The sequence below is a fragment of the Heloderma suspectum genome, chromosome 1, assembly GCF_057233095.1.
Source record: "Heloderma suspectum isolate Gila_16-S chromosome 1, 16-S_ref, whole genome shotgun sequence".
Taxonomy (NCBI): Eukaryota; Metazoa; Chordata; class Lepidosauria; order Squamata; family Helodermatidae; genus Heloderma; species Heloderma suspectum.
In genome coordinates this window covers 391,819,537-391,835,079 of record NC_139458.1, presented here as the reverse complement: position 1 = coordinate 391,835,079, position 15,543 = coordinate 391,819,537, and the positions used below count along the sequence as shown (strand labels likewise).

Sequence of the window (15,543 nt, the reverse complement as noted above, 5' to 3'; positions counted from 1 at the left end):
TTACAGGACTGTGATCAAAAGATAGGTGGTGATTGTGTGGAGAGAGATCACGTTTCTGTACAACCCTGAAGAATAGCCTTTTGCACAGAATGCATTGGATTGGATTATGTATTGGATTAGATCCTTTTTATACTAAAATCATAAGTGTTATGTTTTGTTTTTTTTTTTTTTAGCCCGCTTGTAGGGCAGCCTTTTGACTTGGAATGCATCTGATTGAACTATAACCAACCCCTGACAGACTTCGGGCTTGTGGGATCAACCCTGAGGTTCACTACCTGGAGCCAGGTGCAAATAGTGGCTCCGGTGAACAGACATGCGCAAAGAATTAAGGCACAGGGCACCTCTGAGCACGTGCCCTCAATGGCAAATCCAAGCTTGCTGATATGTAATGTGTGGAATGGACTTCAGCATCTTGTCTTATTGCACATTGTTGGTCTTTAACAATTCCTTAGAGAAGAGGGCAGTTGCATTTCCCAGACACACAATGTCAGCCCCAAAATCTGTAGCATGTGTGTTTCCTACTGGAGCCAAGGGGAGGAGAGTTTTCCAGTAAATTACTCTGTATCCATTGTTCCTCCTGCCAACTTCTGGTACTTGTAGACTTTTCTAACTGCATTTTTATTAATGTTGGAAGAGAATTGTTTCCATTGTGTACCTCTGTGGCAGTGTGGTAATATCAGCCAAGAGGTGTTCTTGCTCCACAATGCTTAAAATTACAGCAGACCTGCTTCCATAATTTGGAGGACGGACTAGCGCTAGCTTTGCTTCCTCCAACTGAGAAAAATAATTAGCATTCTGGAAAAATATGTTACTGGGACACCTAGTCATCACAGTGTAAAATCTGGATGCTAGTTTAATGTGAAGATCTTGCCTTGCATTATTACATTTAAAAACACATCTAGCCATCATATTTACAGAGAGATCTTTCCCAAAGGCTGAGAAAACAGTGGAAGTTGAACAAAGTCTCCCATAGCCACTGGATGGGCTACCTGTCCCCCCCATAGCTGTCTTTCTCTTTGGATTATGTCTTCTTCCCTGCCTTGACTTTTTCTCACTGCATTCATTGGTAAATAATGCTGCATTCTCAAAAGTCTTAAATACAGTTGCAACATACTGTGGTATACATACATACATATATTGTAATATTGTACAAAATAAAGAACACTTAGCAAAATGATTTGTACTTATAAGAAGGCATTAGCACAGTAGTGGCAGCATCATATAGAAGAGTGAAGCATCCTACTTCAGGCAGCACCATGAGGGGGTGGGCGCGGATTGACAAAGGCAAGGTACAGCAATACATTGCCCCACTATTTGGGTTTTGCTTCAGGCAGCAAAATGTCTTGGAGGAGCACTGAATTGTCGACTTATTTGTGCACATGTTGATTTGAAGACTTTTGTCTTTTCAGAGTGTTTGAGAGCAGTTCACATTTACTGTATTTTGGGGGTGCAAATAAATTTCAATGCTTTATTTGCAGGAACTGGGCAAACAACAGGAAAACTTGAAAGATATTGGTGAGGACTTTGGAAAAGACTACAACTTCTCAGAATCAGAGATGGGAAGTACTACACAGGACTTCTCTCCTCCTCAAGACCAGCCTCATAAGCATAGCGAGGCAGAGGGCCCATCTTACTCATATGTTGCTAAAGGACCTTTTCCAAATGTTGGTGGGAGTGGAGTCTCCAGTTCAAGTCAGAATCCCATCTCTGCCAAAGTGAATGCAAAGCTCTTTGGAGGCTTTAGGGACCCTGGGATTTTTTTTGCTCCTGCCTATGGGCAAAACCGGGCATTTCACCAGGACCATTCCTCCGTTGGTGGACTAACAGCCGAAGATATTGACAAAGCCAGGCAAGCTAAAGCAGATCCACAGCACAAACCACACAAACAGATGGTATGTAGACTGTGTAACAAAACCATAGATTACAAGGATTTTTTTTAATAGGTTTATTTATTTATTTATTACATTTATATCCCGCCTTTTTTCCTCCAAGGAACTCAAGGTGGCGTACATAATCCTCCTCCTCCTCCATTTTATCCTCACAACAGCAACCCTGTGAGGTAGGTTGAGCTGAGAGTATGTGACTGGCCCAAAGTCACCCAGTGAGCTTCCATGGCCGAATGGGGACTAGAACCCGGATCTCCCGACTCCCAGTCCAGCACTCTAGCCACTACACCATGCTGGCTCTCTTAGATAGGTGCTGTCTTTTCCCCCCCAACTTCCCAGTCCAGGTCCTGTACAATGCATCTTTTTGAGGTCTGGATAGTAGTGGAAGTAATGCAGCATTTCCCTTTTTCATTTGCCCTGATCTTTGCAATATGCCCACAGTACAGTTTGTAGCATGGGAAATGTGCTGAGAAAGGCAAACGTTATTTATTTTTGGTCTGTGGTTACTGAAGGAAACAAAGCTACACAGCTTATGTTGGGTTGGGTCTGCAGTAATATTAATGATATAACATTTTTCATATGCAAAGGTTTCTTATTTCTCACAGCAGTCTTGTGTGTCAGGTTATAGTTATGTTCCCATTTTTACAAGTGAGGGATTGAGCACTTCACCCAAGGCTGTTCTGTTTACCTGTTAATTCCTTTGGCAAGATCTCAACCTGGTACATGTCTTGGACTCTTTTATGCCAATCTTCTTAAATTTTTGTTATTGAAATTGAACAGATACAGTACAATATAAAACATTTACATCACAGATAATAAATACAGTAATGTAATTAATGTGTTTCCTTGCACAGCAATTCATAAAATACATCAGTTAGTAAATACATCAATAGTAAATTTTGTGCTCACTTTGATATTCCTCTAAAACAAATTGAATGCCTAGGAGACAGTGAAGCATGCATATGTATTGACTTCTATATTATAATTTGATTTCCAGTAATAAATAAAAGGACTCTTATCTTTTGAAAATTTGGATTTTTGCTGTCTCCCATCTCTCAATCTGACTATTTCACTAATTTTCAATAGTTGAGCTACTTTCCGTATTTTATGTATCCACTCTTCACTCTGTAATTTTTGGGGGTGTTTTTCCAGTTTTTAGCAATTAGCAACTTCGTTGCCATTAATAAGTTAGATATCATTGGTTGGTGTAATTTTGATATGTGAAAATGGAAAGGCTCTAACAATATTGTTTTTGGATCAAAGGTTAAATAATATCCAGTTATTCTCTCTTGCCTCCAAAATTTGAAGTTTTGGAGACCATCACATGACCTTGTCAATATGAAATAAAGTAATGTGTGGAGCATGTGCATCATTTATTTGAGTGCGTTATCTCCTTGTCTGCCACATCTGTCCCCAGAAAGGCTATTTTACTAGGTGGTCAGGGAGACTTCACAGTCAAATAAATATGGTACAGATAAGTTTACTTGCTAACTTCTTTCTGGATGGGTGTGCACACTCTAAGACATGTATCACATACTGACCTGGTTCTGATAACATGACAGCCCACCATGGCTTAATTTACCCATGACGACTGTCACATGTTGCATGCGGCAGGCAGCAGGAGTTGTTTGAGAATTACACTACCTTAAAAATGGCTTGTCTTAGGGTTATTTAAGGGTTGTCTAACCCTCAAACTATCCCTGCTGCCTGGGTACGCATGAGATGATAAGCTATGGCAATCTATGGGCACAAGGCAAAAATGGTGCCCACAAGCATCTGGCACAGTGCAACAGCTGCAGGTAATTTAAGCCATGGTGGGCTGTTGAGACATGCAAACAGGCCCACTGAGATTTTTCCTTACAGTGCCTAATCTGTGGAATACTCTTCCTGAACAGGTCCATTTGGCTCCCCTTCTGTTCATCTTCCAGTAGTCCGCAATGATTTGGCTCTTTCAACGCTTACTTCAGGTTGATGTGATTTGGTGGTGGTGGGCACTACTAAAGTGTTAGTTGATCTGGTTTTTGGATTGTGTTTAGTTAGTTTTAGTTTTATGATTTGTTTTTATTGTTGCTTTTATTCTTATTATTGGATGTCTATTCGACCAAAAGGCAGTGTAGAGGGAAGGTTTTGTTGTTGTTTATTCGGTCAGTCCCTTCCGACTTTTCGTGACTTCATGGACCAGCCCACGCCAGAGCTTCCTGTCGGCTGTCGCCATCCCCAGCTCCCCCAAGGTCGAGTCTGTCACCTCCAGAATATCATCCATCCATCTTGCCCTTGGTCGGCCCCTCTTCCTTTTGCTTTCCACTTTCCCTAGCATCAGCATCTTCTCCAGAATATCCTGTCTTCTCATTATGTGGCCTTTAATATAACTTCAGTTTTGCCTTTAATATCCTTCCCTCAAGTGAGCAGTCTGGCTTGATTTCCTGGAGTATGGACTGGTTTGATCTTCTTGCAGTCCAAGGCACTCTCAGAATTTTCCTCCAGCACCACAGTTCAAAAGCATCTATCTTCCTTCGCTCAGCCTTCCTTATGGTCCAGCTCTCGCAGCCATAGGTTACTACGGGGAATACCATTGCTTTCACTATGCGGACCTTTGTTGTCAGTGTGATGTCTCTGCTCTTCACTATTTTATCCAGATTTGTCATTGCTGTCCTCCCAAGAAGTAAAAGTCTTCTGATTTCCTGGCTGCAGTCAGCATCTGCAGTAATTTTTGTGCCTAGAAAGACAAAGTCTGTCACCGCCTCCACGTTTTCTCCCTCTATTTGCCAGTTATCAATCAAGCTGGTTGCCATAATCTTGGTTTTTTTGAGGTTTAACTGCAACCCAGCTTTTGCACTTTCTTCTTTCACCTTCGTCATGAGGTTCCTCAGCTCCTCCTCGCTTTCAGCCATCAAAGTGGTATCATCTGCATATCTGAGATTGTTAATGTTTCTTCCTGCGATTTTAACTCCAGCCTTGGCTTCATCAAGCCCAGCACATCGCATGATGTGTTCTGCGTACAGGTTGAATAGGTAGGGTGAGAGTATACAACCCTGCCGTACTCCTTTCCCAATCTTAAACCAGTCCGTTGTTCCGTGGTCTGTTCTTACCTTTACTACTTGGTCGTTATACAGATTCCTCAGGAGGCAGACAAGATGACTTGGTATCCCCATACCACCAAGAACTTGCCACAATTGGTGATGATCCACACAGTCAAAGGCTTTAGAATAGTCAATAAAACAGAAATAGATGTTTTTCTGAAACTCCCTGACTTTCTCCATTATCCAGCGGATATTGGCATTCTGGTCTCTAGTTCCTCTGCCTTTTCGAAACCCAGCTTGTACTTCTGGCAATTCTCATTCCATGAATTGCTGGAGTCTACCTTGCAAGATCTTGAGCATTACCTTACTGGCATGTGAAATAAGTGCCACTGTTCGATAGTTTGAACATTCTTTAGTGCTTCCCTTTTTTGGTATGGGGATATAAGTTGATTTTTTCCAATCTGTTGGCCATTCTTGTGTTTTCCAAATTTGCTGGCATATGGCATGCATCACCTTGACAGCATCATCTTGCAAGATTTTAAACAGTTCAGCTGGGATACCGTCATGTCCTGCTGCCTTGTTATTAGCAATGCTCCTTAAGGCCCATTCAACCTCACTCTTCAGGATGTCTGGCTCTAGCTCACTGACCACACCGTCGCATCTATCCCCGATGTTGTTATCCTTCCTATACAGATCTTCCGTATATTCTTGCCACCTTTTCTTGCTCTCTTCTGCTTCTGTTAGGTCCTTGCCATCTTTGTTTTTGATCACACCCATTTCTGCCTGGAATTTACCTCCGATGTTTCTAATTTTCTGGAAGAGGTCTCTTGTCCCTCCTATTCTATTATCTTCTTCCGCTACTGTGCATTGCTTGTTTAAAAATAATTCCTTATCTCTTCTGGCTAACCTCTGGAATTTTGCATTTAATTGGGTATATCTCGCCCTATCACCGTTGCGTTTTGCTTTCCTTCTTTCTTGGGCTACTTCCAGTGTCTCAGCAGACAGCCATCTTGCCTTCTTGGTTTTCTTCTTCTTTGGGACATTTTTTGTTGCCGCCTCCTGAACAACGTTGTGACCTTCTGTCCATAGTTCTTCCGGGACCCTATCTACTAAATCTAGTCCCTTAAATCTATTCTTCACCTCTGCTGCATATTCATTAGGAATAGTAGTGAGCTCATATCTAACTGATCTGTGGGTCTTCCCTATTCTCTTTAGTCTGGTTCTAAATTGTGCAATAAGAAGTTCATGATCTGAACTACATTCAGCTCCAGGTCTTGTTTTTACTGACTGTATAGATGTCCGCTACCTTTGGCTACAAAGGAGGTAGTCAATCTGATTTCGGTGTCGACCGTCTGGTGAAGTCCATGTATAAAGTCGTCTTTTAGGTTGTTGGAAGAGAGTGTTTGTTATGCACAGTGAATTGTCTTGGCAAAATTCTATCAGCCTATGTCCCACTTCATTTTGTTCTCCCAAACCATGCTTGCCTGTAATTCCAGGTGTCGTTTGACTACCCACCTTAGCATTCCAGTCTCCTGTAATGAAAATAACATCTCTTTTTGGTGTATTATCCAGTAGGTGCTGCAGATCCTCATAGAACTGATCTACTTCTGCTTCTTCAGCATCTGTGGTTGGGGTGTATATTTGGATCACTGTGATGTTAAATGGCTTACCCTGAATTCAAATTGAGATAATTCTGTCATTTTTTGGATTGTATCCAAGCACTGCTTTAGCCACTTTATTATTAATTATGAAGGCTACTCCATTTCTTCTGTGGTCCTCTTGTCCACAGTAGTAGATGTAGTGGTCATTTGATGTGAAGTGGCCCATTCCAGTCCATTTCGGTTGGACTGACACCCAAAATGTCTATATTTAATCTTGACATCTCCCCAATAACCACATCCAATTTGCCCTGGCTCATAGATCTTACATTCCAGGTTCCTATGGTGTGCTGATATTTAGAACATCGGATTTGTTGTTCACCACCAGCACCATCGGCTGCTAGCCATCCTTTCGACTTTGAGCTAGCTGCGTCATCACATCTGGAGCTAGTTGAACTTATCCTGTGTTCCTCCCCAGTAGCATTTTGACCATCTTCCGACCTGGGAGTCCCATCTTCCGATGGTATACTGACATATCTCTGGTTGTACTGATGCATTAAATTTTTATGGCAAGAATACTGGGGTGGGTTGCCATTTCCTTCCCCAGGGATCGTATTTAGTCCGACCTCTCTGCCTTGACCTTCCCGTCTTGGGTGTCCCTTCATGGTTTAGCTCATGACGTCATTGAGGTGCTCAAGCTTCAGCACCATGACAAGGTAACAATCTCCTTTGCTGAAGGGGAAGGTTTTAAAAAATAAGTATAAGTGCATTTTTTAGATCTGTCCTAAGCAAGAGCTATATGGATACCCCTTTATAGTTTGGGAAGACAGGCTAACAGCTGTCTGTCTGTTTGGAGAGGTCACCATGTGTCCCTAGAAATAGATGTGTTCTTTTAAATGTTTAACAGGTGTTCACCTTCTCTTGGCTGGACACTCAATATTCTGCTAAATGCTCGGGATAGTTAAGAAGCTATACTTGTTGTTTTTTGTTCTTGTGTCCCTCAAGCTGAAATCCAGAACAGGTGCAGCACAGGTTTGCTTCTGGTTTACATCCCTACTGGTTTACATCCCGTCTCAGACAATTCTGTGTTCTGCGAGTTGAAGGAGCAGAAAATCATAGCTTTAAAAGCACAATTGACAGGACTGTGCTATACTAATCTGCTGAACCAAAGTAGCATTTTTCTAAGTCAAGGACAGATAAGTAGTTTAATGTGGTATACGGCAGCATCCTATGTTTGCTTGTGTGCTTGTTTTTATATTGGGTTGGATCCAGAGCTCTACTAATGAGACACTCCCACTGGAGGAAATGGGGTGGGGAGAGGTGATTGCTGCGGATTCATCCTTCCCTCTACAGCCCTCTGAAAAGCTATTCTGGAGGACTGAGAGCCCCCCTGGGACAGTGTTGGATGTGGCATTGGGGACTGCAGGGGGAAGAGGGAATTTTGTTTATTTATTTCTCTACCACCCAATAGCCGAAGCTCTCTGGGCGGTTCACAAAAATTGGGAAAAAGGTGTCTCCCTCCTCCTTCCTATAGATAGCCACAGTGGTCTGGTTTGCACATAAAGCTAACCCAGGGGTCCCCACAGGCACCATGGTGCCTCCGGGTCCCCAGTGTGGTGCCTGTGGGCGCCCAAAATATTTTTTATTGTTTTATTCTTAATGTTGTAAAATTCCATTTTTAATATACATACATGGATTTGTATGAGAAGCATACAGCTTTGTAGCAATTATACATGTGCTGCAACAAAAGCGGACCAAATATGCAAATAAGTATCCATTTGAAGGTGATGTCTACATGGCCCCGTTTCAAATACTTGAAAGCATTGTAAGGTCTTCAATCTACTGCATTATAGGACGCGAGTGTTTATTCTTCCACTGTTGTAATATCAGTCTTTTAGCTGTCAAAAGGGTGCAGAAAATCCATTTACCCTGACCATTTGTTAATTTCCATGAAGCAGGTAAATAGTTTAAAAGAGTGTGTACATCAGTGAATATTAAAGACTGTTCTAGTACAATTTTTTTCTGTGTAATAACCTCCCTCCTAAAAGAAGCAACTACTGGACATTGCCAAAACATATGTTTAAAGGGCGCATTAGCTGTATTGCACCACAAGCAATTAGCTGAATTAGACAATCTTGTATTAAAGAGATGTTGCAGTGTCCAATAGACATGAACCAAAAGTTCCTGAATGAGTAACAGTGTAAGATAAGTAACAGTGAAAGGCAGAGTCTAAAGCAGCGATCCACTGATTAGGCATTTTGTGGTGGTGTTCACAGCAGTATCTCAAATTCCCAAATGTCCCCATGGGTCCAAAAAGTTTGGGGACCCCTGTGCTAAACCATGGTTTATTTAACCCATGGTTAACTAATTGTTTGTTGCCCTACCCAGGGTTTGTCTGGCAGATGACTGAACAAACTGCGGTTTGTTCTCTCAATCCATGGGTTGTTTGCTTCCCTCCTCCTTCACCTGCTCCCTCCCTGTATCCCAAATGCCTTTGTGCCACTGTAGTACCCCCTTTAACCATTCTTGTCTCTGTAGCTTTGTGAAACAACCTATTAATAATCCATGATCCTGGGTTTGCACGTAAGGGCAACCCATGGTTTGGGCAACCCAAAATTCACAACCCAAAAACAAACCTTAGGTTCTCTTTCTGGGCTGTTTATGGTTAACAAACCATGGTTTATTAGCACAGCTGGATTTGCAAAACACAAACCAGACTTCCAACAACTCATACAACGGGTTGGTGTTACATGTGAACCCAGACAGTGTAGTCTAGATCAGAGACCAGCTGAACTCCAGAAGACATCTACTGCCAACTATCTAGGCCAGACAGAACTGAGTAACTGGAATGGCATAGGAAATGGTGCGTTGTAGGAAACTAGTAGTGCAGAGTATTCAGTGCTATTCCAGTTGAGCTGAATTATTTAAATTATTTTGTTAGGCAAATACGCACTTTTTCTTAACTTACATGTATTATGTAAATTCTTACTGTATTTTTTGCAACTCAGTCTTCTGTCATACTCTTTCTCCCTCCCCAGCTTCTGTGATTTGATCATCCACTGCCTATGTGCTTCCAAGCTTATTTTCTTACCTATGATGGCTAGAAAATCAGGAAGGGAATTTTGTATCATGTATCACACGCTGAACAGAATACACAGAACTTCCTCACCTTTTCTTGGGTACATTGTGCTTGTGTGTTCATGCATGCTTGCATACATTAAAGGTTGTAGCCACCCATCAAATGCCTCATAAAACAGTCATTGTAATGGGTTCTGTCACAGATCAGCTTGAAAATAAGCAAGGTAATGGCCCTGTTTGGACATAACAGTAAGTTGAAGCAGCTAAACTGGAAACCAGGTTTCCATGCCATGGTTTGCCCCAGTGTGAACTGGGATCTCTGGCTTGTTTGGGGAGAGACAAACCAGAGATCCTAGTGCACATGCAACAATAAACAAACTATGGATGGAAGGTCTGTGGTTTGCTTAGCAGCTCCTGCTTGCAAAAGGACCCAGGTGGGAGTGCTCGGGCTGCATGCATCAGCACACTGCTCAGGCTTGATAAGCCAGATTTCCCCTAGAACCCTCGCTTATTGTTGAATCAGAACTGGGACAATGAATCTAAACCAGGGGTCCCTAGTGTGGAGGCCATGAGCACCATGGTGCCTGCAGGGACCTCCAACAGTGCTCATGAAGCGCTCTATTCCCTGCCTCCTTCAAAAAATTATTTTAATAAAATCCTTGCAAAATGTTAGGATAGTTGTCTTTTTCTCCCTTTCTAGCCTTGTTCCTTCTCTACACTCTACCACTTTGCCTTGCTATTTCCCCCTCTCTCCTAGCTTCTAGCCTCTCTATTTCTCCCCTTTCTTTATCTCTAGTCTTACTCTTTCTCAACCACTTTGCCTTCTGATTTCCTCCTCCCTCCCAGCCTCTAGCCTTGCTCTTTCTCTCCCTCCACCTCTTTAGCTCATTTTTGACTAGCCAGGCCCCCACAACAACCATTATGTGATTAGCCACATCTTCCATAGGAGCCATTTTGTTGTGGTGCCCACAGCAGCTTCTCCAATTCCCAAATATGTCCACAGGTCCAAAAACTCCCAGCCTAGCAAAAATGTTGGGGTCCCCTGATCTAAACCCTTAAATGAACAAACAATAATAATGATACCCAGAATTATTTTGTTTTTAGTGTTAGGCTGCCTTTTGAAGACAGTTTGGAAACTTCATCTAATGCACAGTGCAGCTGCCTGAGTGTTGGTGGGAGCAAGGCAGTCAGATCGTCTGACACCTGTACCACACCAGCTGCACTAGTTATCAGTTCATTTCTGAGCCCAGTTTAAAGTGTTGGGTTTGACCTGTAAAGCCTGTTTGAGACCAAGTTACTTGAACTCAGCCTGCCTGCACTTTAAGATCAGCCGCAGAGGCTCTTCTCAATTGGCCACCTTTAAGGGCAGTTAAGAGAGCAATCCTATAGTCCCGGGAGGGTGTCCTGGGGGCCAAAGGATATGGTGGATTTCCCCCTTCGAGGGTGGAGAGAGAGAGCTCTGCCCTCGGAAGTAGAGATCTGACTACAGAACCCCCCTGTCCAGCAGCTACAGAAACATTCATGGTAGCTTCCTCCCCAAGGTTGGAACAGAGACGTGTTGGGATGTGCCAGTGAGCAGAGTGGGAGCACAGCCCTTCCAGCCCCAACACAGGGGACACTTAGGGCACAATCTTATGGTGATAGTCGGCTGCCTCTGAACTTGGAGGTGGCCAGCTATCCAGCACAGGGTGGGTGGAGCATGGAGGGGATCCTCTCCTCCACGCTCCGGCTGCCCTGCATTTGATTTTGGCTGTCTATCCTGGGTGCATTGCAGCGGGGTGGGGAGGCTGGACAGTACATAGGAAGTGGTGTAATGGTGCTTCCGCAATCTCCTCCGTGCCCCCGGGAATACCCATTTTTGCCTGCTCGGCTCTGCTGTTATGAGTGTGGAGCCGTGGACAAACTGCACTGCCTACAAGGTGGCAGGGGCGTGGAGTCGGGTTTCTGGGATCTGAAAAATCCTCTGGCTGTCTAGACGCTGTCTAGCGGCCATAGGATTGTGCCCTTAGACGACCTCTGAAACTGGTCAAAATGAATTCCCTTCCATTGCTTTTTTTCTGTCATAACCCTCTTCCTCTCCCCTCCCCCAGTGGAGGGAAAACAAGTAAATGAAAGGCACTTGCAGGCTCCAATATCAGAGCGATCCCTCAGGATGCAGGATTGCTCTCTAGACAGGCAAGCATGTGACACACAGAGAGAGTCTTTTCTGCAAGTGTCCCCACACCTCTGGAACAGGTTGCCATGTGAAGTCTACAGGCCCCATGATTGCAAGCTTTTAGGGAGGTCCTGAAAAATTACCTGTTTTCTCTGGCCTCTTCCTAAGTAGGTTTATTTGTATTGGTTTGGGTTTTTTAGCTGCAGTTGTGTTTTAGATTTTAGTATTGTTTGGGTTGGATGTTTTACTGCTGGTAGAGTTTATGAATTTATGCTGTGTCAGCATTGTATAGGATTTTGTTGTATGGGATTTTATCATGTAATCACTTTGGGAGGGCTTTTGCTCTTAAACGTGTCTTAAAAATATTTTAAATAAATAAAACTGGTATGTTCACCTTTCAGAGGAAGGGCAACACGATGGGCTTCACTTCCTGGCTGTTCACTGCTATCAGTGGAATTCACTGTTCAGTGGAATTCACTGAAGGCACAGGCTACCCTGGCTTCTCAGAGCTTCTGGCACATACTTAATGCCCAGTTGAGGTCTCTGTCTGCTTGGGAACGAAGATCACTGTGCACATAATGGTCTTCTTTGGCATGGAGACCAAGACTGATATAGGCAATTTTGGGGGAACAAGAGCAGGCCAAGCTACTACCAGGAACACCTGAGCCTCACGATGGAATGCAATTCAGAAACAGAATTGGGAATGGAGGGCAGTGAATCAATGCCTGTCCTGTGTCTTGACTGAGGAAAATAGCAAACATGGATGCATGCATGGAAACTGAGAGAAGGATGAAAGGGAGGGGAAGCTATCTAGAAGTGGGACATGCCTGGCTTGAGACCCTGCCAAACCTAGCAAAATGCCCTTGGCTCATTGTTTGACCAATGGGAGGGGAAGCCACCGAGCTTAAAGACAACATCATCTTAATGGTCATAATGCTTGCTTTCCACTACGAGGTACAGGCTCCATGCATCCAAAAGGATACAAAATGTCATTGTCTCTGATGTTGCAGTCATGTACACAGTGCGTGCTGCACAGGGGGTGATGCTCCATCTGGGCATGCAAGGCAGCAAGGTGGTGCAAACAAAAAGGGAGCTCTGGGACTGGAAACATGGGTTCTGGTCCAGAGAGAGGACTAACGCTTAGGAGCAAATTGCAGGGAACAAGCAGCATGCCCGGAGAATCGTGCAAGGATCTTTGCTCCATGCAACAGAGGATCTGTGTATGCTGGATCCCACCATCAAAACTCTCAGAGGGGCTGAACTCCAGGGCAGAGAGTTTAGTGAAAGAGCAGAAAGGAGGCAACCACTTTGAGTGTACTCAGAACGAGGTTAAACAAAAGAATCAATAGGTCAGCTCTGGGGAATGAATAGGAGCCTTTCAGAGGTTCCTGGCTTCTTGACTGAACTTAGGCTGGCTGATTTAAGCATTACAAATGCCTTCCAAGGTACAAATGGGTGAGGATTCCCAGAATCAAGGATACCATGAGGGACGCTGGTGTTTTAAGGTGCTGATCTGTCTTGAGATGAGGACTCTTCAGAATTGCACCATATTTTTCACTAAAGCTTTACATTAGCCAGTTTAAGTCATCCTCATGAGTTTGCCTGATTAGGGTGGAGGCTAGAAGGCATTTTGCATTTATCCAGAGTTCCCACTGTTTGTCTGCTCACATGAGGGCAACTCCCATTACAGTAAAGGACAGACAGGTCATGAACTTTAATGCATAGCTTGCACATTACCTTTGGGATCCTTTTGCACCTGGCTGCCATGAGTCCCTTACTCATGCAGCTTTTGGAAGAACAGAAGACATAATATATATTAGACAGGGTACTAGGGTGATGCCAACAAAATGTGTGTGTAAAAGCCATCATGGCTGAGCTTCTCAGTTATACCATGGATCTGTGATTGGATAGTTGCAGTAGCTTCAGATTTGTTTAAATGAGCTTTGGGGGGAAAATGATGTTGAAGGAAACCAACAAAAGCATCATGTAACTTCTCCAGTATGGCATTCATAAATGTTAGAGTTTGATTTCTTAGTATATTCATTATCGAAATCATGTTATTTTTCTTCTTAAATCCCTGCAGCTCAGTGAACGTGCTCGAGAGCGGAAGGTGCCAGTTACTCGAATTGGGAGACTTGCTAACTTTGGAGGTGAGTCTCTCTCTCTCTGAATTGTGGGAGCAAAGATCACTGTGAAGATAGATTCTTCTTAGCCAGCCAGACTCATGCAGTCAGTTTTCTGTGAACAGCACCATCCATATCAGTTGATGTGGACAGACATACAGGGTTTCTGGCAGATCTATTTAGCAGTGATGCTGAAACTGAATGCCTGAACTGCTACTGCTAAGCAACTTTTTCTTTAAAATACCATTTTGACTGAACTTCTGGGTCAAGATAAATTGCTGGTGCAGATGTGTGTTTGGCAGGGGGGGAGGTTCATTTCAGGTGTCATTTGCTGATCTGGATGGATCACTTGGGAGCTGAAGTTGATCTAGGGCATTTGGTAACTTTATGAACTTTGGCCCCTTTCTAAATTTACCTCGGTCTTACAACTCACTGGCTGCCATCTCATTGACAAGTGACTGTACCAAATCCTTGCATGCAGCCACATATATGCAGCCCACTGCTTGTATGTGTGAAGGTTTATGGACTGAGGCATTGGCATTATTAGAAGAGGACTAGAGCTGTCCTCCTTAGTTGTTCAGTCGTTAAGTCGTGTCCGACTCTTCGTGACCCCATGGACCATAGCATGCCAGGCCTTCCTGTCCTCCGCTCTCTCCCGGAGTGTGCTCAAGTTCATATTCATTGCATTGGTGATGCTATCTAGCCATCTCATCCTCTGCCGTCCCCTTCTCCTTTTGCCTTCAATCTTTCTCAGCATCAGGGTCTTTTCCAGGGAGTTTTCTCTTCGCATTAGGTGGCCAAAATATTTGAGTTTCAGCTTCAGTATCTGTCCTTCCAATGAGCAGTCAGGGTTGATTTCCTTTAGGATCGACTGATTTGACCTTCTTGCAGTCTAGGGGACTCGTAAGAGTCTTTTCCAGCACCACAGTTCGAAAGCATCAATTCTTTGGCGCTCAGCCTTCCTTATAGTCCAGCTCTCACAGCCATATGTTACTACTGGGAAAACCATAGCTTTGATTATGCAGACCTTTGTTGGCAAGGTGATGTCTCTGCTTCTTACTATGCTGTCTGGGTTTGCCATAGCTTTCCTCCCAAGGAGCAAGCATCTTTTAATTTCATGGCTACAGTCACCGTCTGCGGTGATCTTGGAGCCCAAGAAAGTAAAATCTGTCACTGCTTCCATTTCTTCCCTTTCTATATGCCAGGAAGTGATGGGGCCAGATGCCATGATCTTCGTTTTTTTAATGTTGAGTTTCAAACCAGCTTTTGCACTCTCCTCTTTCACCCTCAACAAGAGGCTCTTTAGACCCTCTTTGCTTTCTGCCATTTGGGTGGTATCATCTGCGTATCTGAGGTTGTTGATCATTCTCCCGGCAATCTTAATTCCGAGCTGTGATTCATCCAACCTGGCATTTCTCATGATGTACTCTGCATATAAATTAAATAAGCAGGGCGACAATATGCAGCCTTGTCGTACTCCTTTCCCAGTTTTGAACCACTCGGTTGTTCCATATCTGGTTCTTACAGTTGCTTCTTGACCCTCGTACAGGTTTCTCAGGAGACAGGTAAGATGGTCTGGTACTCCCATCTCTTTAAGAATTTGCCACAGTTTGTTGTGATCCACACAATCAAAGGCTTTAGCGTAGTCAATGAAGTGGAAATAGAGGTTTTTCTGGAATTCTC

At 43.6% G+C, this 15,543-nt stretch overlaps 1 protein-coding gene across 1 annotated transcript in view; it reads left to right on the top strand.

Annotated features, from left to right (window-relative positions):
* COQ8A (coenzyme Q8A) overlaps positions 1-15,543 on the top strand; it is an 83,328-nt gene that overhangs the window by 25,581 nt on the left and 42,204 nt on the right. The window contains exons 3-4 of the mRNA XM_084828635.1: positions 1,479-1,892; positions 13,821-13,887. Coding sequence (XP_084684761.1) covers positions 1,479-1,892; positions 13,821-13,887 — 481 coding nt within the window. The remainder of the gene's footprint in view (positions 1-1,478; positions 1,893-13,820; positions 13,888-15,543) is intronic.